The following is a 5,834-nucleotide window of genomic DNA, read 5'->3' as shown; positions in this document are numbered from 1 at the left end:
AGAATAATATATGCAGTGTATTATTTGTTGAAACTGTACTTCCGATTTGATTTGAAACTGTCTCATTGCTATATGTTTATCAATAAAACTGTAGAAAAATAAATAAATAAATAAATAAATCAATATTGGAAACACACCTGCTATAGTGGAACTGAGTCAAATGGTTTATTAGATGCATACACTTGGGCATTGACAGACCCTTTTCAAATATGAAAATATATAGAAAAGATTTCAGTTCCAATTCGTGGATACCGTATTATGCGCATATATAAATTTTTTTCTTTTTCTTTTTATCCTTTACAGGTGATATTATATCCAACTTCTAATAGCTCTAAGTCAGCTGAATTACACCGAATGATAGTTCCAAAAAACAGTCAGGACTCTGACTTAAAAATCAAACTGGCAGTGCGTATGGATAAACCGCCACATATGAAGCATAGTGGGTGAGTGTGCTTAAAAATGTTTCTCACTGAACTACTGGATTTCATTCCAGTGTATCTCTTGTGTCAGCTTAGTGGGAGAAGCAGTGTATGAGACTTTCACTTAAAAATTTTGCTATGTGCTGATGTATGTAATGTATGTAGGTTCATTATTTGTTTCGGTCTGCAGAATTCTTTATAGCTAACACAGTTTTTCGTTAGTGTAACCATGCGGCATGTGGACACCATATTGGCACTTGTTTCCACTAGCACTACACACTGGTTGTACTGACCACAGTGCTGGGTGTGCAAGGAAGCACTCTTCCCAATATGTGGTCATAGTTGCAACAAGCCTGGCAATCAAGACCCAGAAGCAGTTAAACTTTCATAAAATATAAAAAGCTAAAAGACAGTTCCAGTGAAACCCAGTTGCTTGCATTTTTGATGGAAGCATGTGAGTGAAAACCAATGGAGAGGGATGCTTCTGCACTAGGCTGAGCCGTCAGGCAGGGACTGTCTCCCAGGGATGGGCAGAGTCCAAGGCAGCCTTCATCTCAGCCAACATTCTTTCTTTCCTTATATCTGGGAAGGAAACAGGTCTGCGGTTTTGAATAAAATGAGCTTCTAAAACCCCAGATCTTTCGTAGATCAATGCTTTAGAATTTACCACAGTCAAATCCCAGCCAAGAATGGGTGTTAGAATTAGGAAAGAATGGGAACCTTTTTTTTGTAGCTATGGAGAAGAGTTATTCTTGAGATGTTTCACCTGAGTTAAGCAATGAACTTTGCAGTATTGCACTAAATTTAACTATATTGAAGAGTTTGCTGCTTTGGGAGCCAAATCACCTACATTGGAGTACATATCACTGATGGCCCAGAGGATAAGAAGGATTGTTTGGGTCAACATTAAGGAAAACAAAGTTGGGCTGTGACAGGGGCCAGTGACAAATATATGCTGCAGTGGGGTGAGAAAGTAGTGTTACTGTCTTGGGATCAGACTTTGCTGCCCCCTCGGTTTGGGTCAACAAAACACAATGTCGGAGCAAGTCTCCCAAAAGAGAAAAATACCTCAGGTGGTAGGCACTTAGAAAAGGAACTGCACTTTGAATAATTATATCAAGGCACTTTTAATGTGCCAGTACAAAGTAAAGTCTGACTCGGCTGATAATGCACATGAAATATCAAGGATTTAAACTTTGTAATTCTTTCAGCCACCTACCGGTTCACCATTAATTTCTGCAGAGACATGTATTAGGCACTTCTTTGGTTCCAAACGGAAAGTATCATCACAGGCCTGTAGGAACAATTGAAACAGAACTTAAAGCAAGACTGGAACAGGTGGACAGTGAGGAGGAAGGCATCCCAGCTGCATGGCACAATATAGACAAAGGCAAAAAGTCCTGGGCAGGCTTTCAACACAGCTGGTGTGGAGAGCTTTCAGACTAGAGACATCACGGGTTCTCCAAATGCTTAGAGACCATTAGAATTTAGAGTTAGGCATCAGTGAACATGTTGTGTTCCAAGAGTGCATTCAGAGAACTACACTTACTTCTTTACTTGGTTTTACTAAGTTGTGGATTCATTGGGTGAATGTCCTAATAAGATTTGGGACTGTGTCACAATGCCAAGATGCTCTGAATCGATCTGTGGAAACTCTAAAGTTATTCTCACAAGGCATTCAGATTTCCTAGGAATAAAGAGTGGACAGCTAGTGTGGGAGGCTTAGGACCGATAGTGAAGGCTTTAGCTCACATGGGAAGCTAATGTGAAGGTGTTCTAATCTAGCAGTTTTTGAGTTTAGCATGCGTAGGGCAAGTGGGCAGTACAGGTTCTTTACATGGACTAGTGGGGCTGGGGAATCACTCCTTCACACTGAAGGGAAATTTCTTTTCATTGCATTTCTTTGAGTAAATTAGGACCCTTATAATGACTCTGAAGTTGACTCCTACTCAAGACTACAGATGGAGGAGCAAACTCTAAAGAGAGCATATAGTCTCTCATTTTAATCTTTCCAATTCAAAATTTGTGCAGTGCATTCAGAACAGAAATGTTGTATATGGCAGCCACATGCCAGGTGTTATCTCCCATTGCTAAAAGATATTAACAGGCATTTTTTAGGCAGTCAGATCTCTACAGATCTCTAGAGTGAAAAATTCTAGAAGTAAAAATAAGTGTGAAACTTTTTTGCTAATTTGTATATTCTCTAGCAAAATTAAATTAAGAATATCATATTCCATAATAGCAGCTGAATAAAACCTGTCTTGATGTTTACTTTAGAAGTAGTGATTTACCTGAACAACGTCCTCACAGCTGGTGTATCTGGGCTGGGGCCACTGGAGGTGCTTCGCTGTAGCGCTTGTTCTGGCTTCTTGATGCCTCTGTGGGAACCGTGTTAATTATTTTGAATATCGCTCCTGTATGTTGTTGCCTGTGGGAAATCTAACTTCCCCGCAGCATAAGGGCAGCCATCTTTTTCTAAGGTGTTTCATACATAGATTTTCCTCCACTTTTTACATTAGGGAAAGTCAACTAACCTTTTCCTCTCAATATTCTGACATATACCAAAGCAATGATATAACAGAAATAATAAATTTATAGCATTTTCCTTTGAGGCTGAATTGTGTTCTGTCAATAATTCATCCTCTAATGAATAATTAACAGATAAATAATTAATAATTTAAAATGAAACAAGTCCAACTTAAAGGAAAGGTGAATTCATATTTAAAATATGGGCTAACATCTCTTACAGATAAAATTGTTGGATGAATTAAACAATAAATTGAAGCGTTGCTGATTTTTAACTTCAGGGCATATCAAAACTGAAAATACTCTGGGACGTTAGTAATATAAATCTGTTGTTTTTCTCAATAATGCAGGTAACAAATATTTATCTACACATTTGTTTAAAATGTATTATTTATCATTTACAGCCTCTGCATTTCCCCATTTAAATATTTGATCACTATGATCTATATTTTAATGTTTCTGACCAAGCTGTAAGTTTCTTATGCCTATGGAATCCTTGGTATTTCCCAGTGTGTGACCACAGAAAGAACTAATATGAATAATGACACTATGTCCCTCAGCATTTCAAGGGAAAAGCTCATAGATACAATAGTAAGATGCACTTGTAAACTGAATTTGAAATGGCTCTAAACATAATTTATGAGGAATAGTGTATAATTATAAAGAAATAAAAACTAGATAATTCGTTTCCAACTATTCTTTTAAAAACATGTTTTTTAAAGCACAAAGTAAAATGTATTTCATCCAAAGCTCTTGTTTCTAATAACTGACCAGCTCAGTGATGTGCAGACGCAGTTATTTTTAAGTAGCACTGACTGTATACATGCAGATCAAATCAGACGTTTATGCTGATGAATTCAGCCTAATGGTGGTTCCACTGTTTTAAAATCAAACTGGGCATTACCACGAACATGCTTAGCAAGACCTTGGATTCTTTATTCTTCCGGAAAATTTCACGTAAACAAATTATAGAAATTAACTCTTCAAGAAATTCGTTAAATGAATTCCCAGCTTGCTTGTGAAAGGCTTGGTGATTCACATCCGCCTTTTGGGTCTGCGTCGCGCTTCCGCGCGGCTGGAGGATGCCAGCGTTCGCGAGCAGATGCGCTGTACTTTAGCATGACCTAGTGGCTACGGTGCGGTATTAATTTGAAACTCACAAATTCATTTTATTCCGTGAAATTATTTTCCTAACTCAAAAGGTATTTTCTGAGTGAAAAGTAGAATAAAATGGAACTCATGCAATAAATAACTATTGTGACAATTAAACTATAAATGAAATGGAGAAAAAACATTAAATTGGCTGTTACATTTATGTCGAAGCATTTTAACCACAGTGTAGCAGAAACCTGCATGCGTCTGATGAGTTTTACATCCAAAGGTGAAAAAAAAATGTCATAAATATCTAGCTAAGGAAGAGTTTTGCAACAGAGAACTCGGTAAGGTAAAAATCTTAGCAAAATTATTGCCACGTACATCTTACGTTTCTCTGCGTGTTGGTCACACCCACCTCTTTTACATTCGTTTACTGACACGGTGGATGGATATACTTCGGAGTGATCACAAATGTCTCTTGCTTAATTTATATCATAGAGGTAGGAGAGGCACAGGGACACCACCTGCGGCCGAGGAGAGGGAGCGGTTGGGCTTCGGAGAGGACGCGCCCGAGAAGCGCCAGGCGGCCGCGCTGCACCGAGCAAGCGCCTGACCGCGGCGACGGCGCGGGGCGCAGCTCTCGCTTACTCGTGAAGGAAAATCGCTGCGTTCTGCTATAGTTGCTTTGTTTTGTGACTGGTTTAAGATTTATGATCTTCAGGTAATTTAACGATAGTCTGATGACCAAAGAGGAAAAAAAAATCTTAATTCTATCTAAGTAGAACTTGCTTAAACAGTCCAGCCTTACGAAAAAGGACAGCTCTGTTCTTTTCCAGAGAGAATGGGGTTCCGTATTTAAGACCTGTCTTTTAGAAAGAGTTTGCTGCATGCCCTGATGTAGAGGAACCATATTTTCATTTCTGATTTTCACCTGAAATTATTATAGGTTGGTTTACCTTCCCAGGTTACTATGCTTCAGTCTGGCTTATGCAAATTTCACAGAAATGCTGCTGGTGATCTTGCCAAAACTTCTTACCAAGCAAAGGTTCGTAGGCAGTAATAGATTCTTTTCCCAAATACAACTTCCAGAGAGAAGTCTGCCTGGGGTCTCTATCTGTCATTAACATAGTTACCACTTTTGGAGTAAGGTGATTAACTCAAAAAGCCACTTTGTCTTCCAAATGCCTGAATATTCATGTTTTCTGCATGCTCAATCATTAAGAACTATATTTGTTAGTGATTCATAAATTATGGTAAATAATGGCAGAAACATTCTCAAGCATAATTTCAGTAATCATTAACTTATCATACTTTTTTTAACTTATCATACTTCTCTGGTTTCTCCTGCCTTATATTTGGCTTTAACTTTAAGCTCAGATTTCATCTTTTTATTTGGCATCCTTTTAAGATTCTCTTCCAGGGGAGGGGCACCTTGACATACTTTATTTTCTTTTACTTTTCATGAATCGAATATTTCGCGGTTCCTTTCTCTTTTCATCTCTCTTTCTTTCTCCTCTACCTCCTTCTCTCCCTCCTTTTCTTCTCATTCCTCCTCTACTCTCCTTCCATTTCCTGCTCCTTCTTTTCCTTTTTCCTTCTCTTGCTCCTTCTCTTCTCACTTGCTCTTAAAAATGTACCTCGGGGGCCAGTAAGATAGTTCATTGGACTAAAGCATCTGCTTAGGCAAGCTTGTGCAAGCTCAGGGACCACAGTTTGATCCCTGGCACCACAGGCCCCGCCAGCCCCACCACTAGGGCAGGCTGAGCCAGCCAGGGTCCCGGCATGGTGGCGCAG

General features: G+C 38.9%; 1 protein-coding gene across 1 annotated transcript in view; it reads left to right on the top strand.

The window, feature by feature from the left end:
* The window catches only part of Cadps2 (calcium dependent secretion activator 2), a 575,996-nt gene that overhangs the window by 324,991 nt on the left and 245,171 nt on the right, over positions 1-5,834 (top strand). The window contains exon 8 of the mRNA XM_023703422.1: positions 304-443. Within this exon, the coding sequence (XP_023559190.1) occupies positions 304-443 (140 nt within the window). The remainder of the gene's footprint in view (positions 1-303; positions 444-5,834) is intronic.

This window comes from Octodon degus, unplaced genomic scaffold (assembly GCF_000260255.1).
Source record: "Octodon degus isolate 3935 unplaced genomic scaffold, OctDeg1.0 scaffold00170, whole genome shotgun sequence".
NCBI classification, from domain to species: Eukaryota; Metazoa; Chordata; class Mammalia; order Rodentia; family Octodontidae; genus Octodon; species Octodon degus.
The sequence above is the reverse complement of the archived record's forward strand: the minus strand, read 5'-3'. Positions and strand labels throughout refer to the sequence as shown.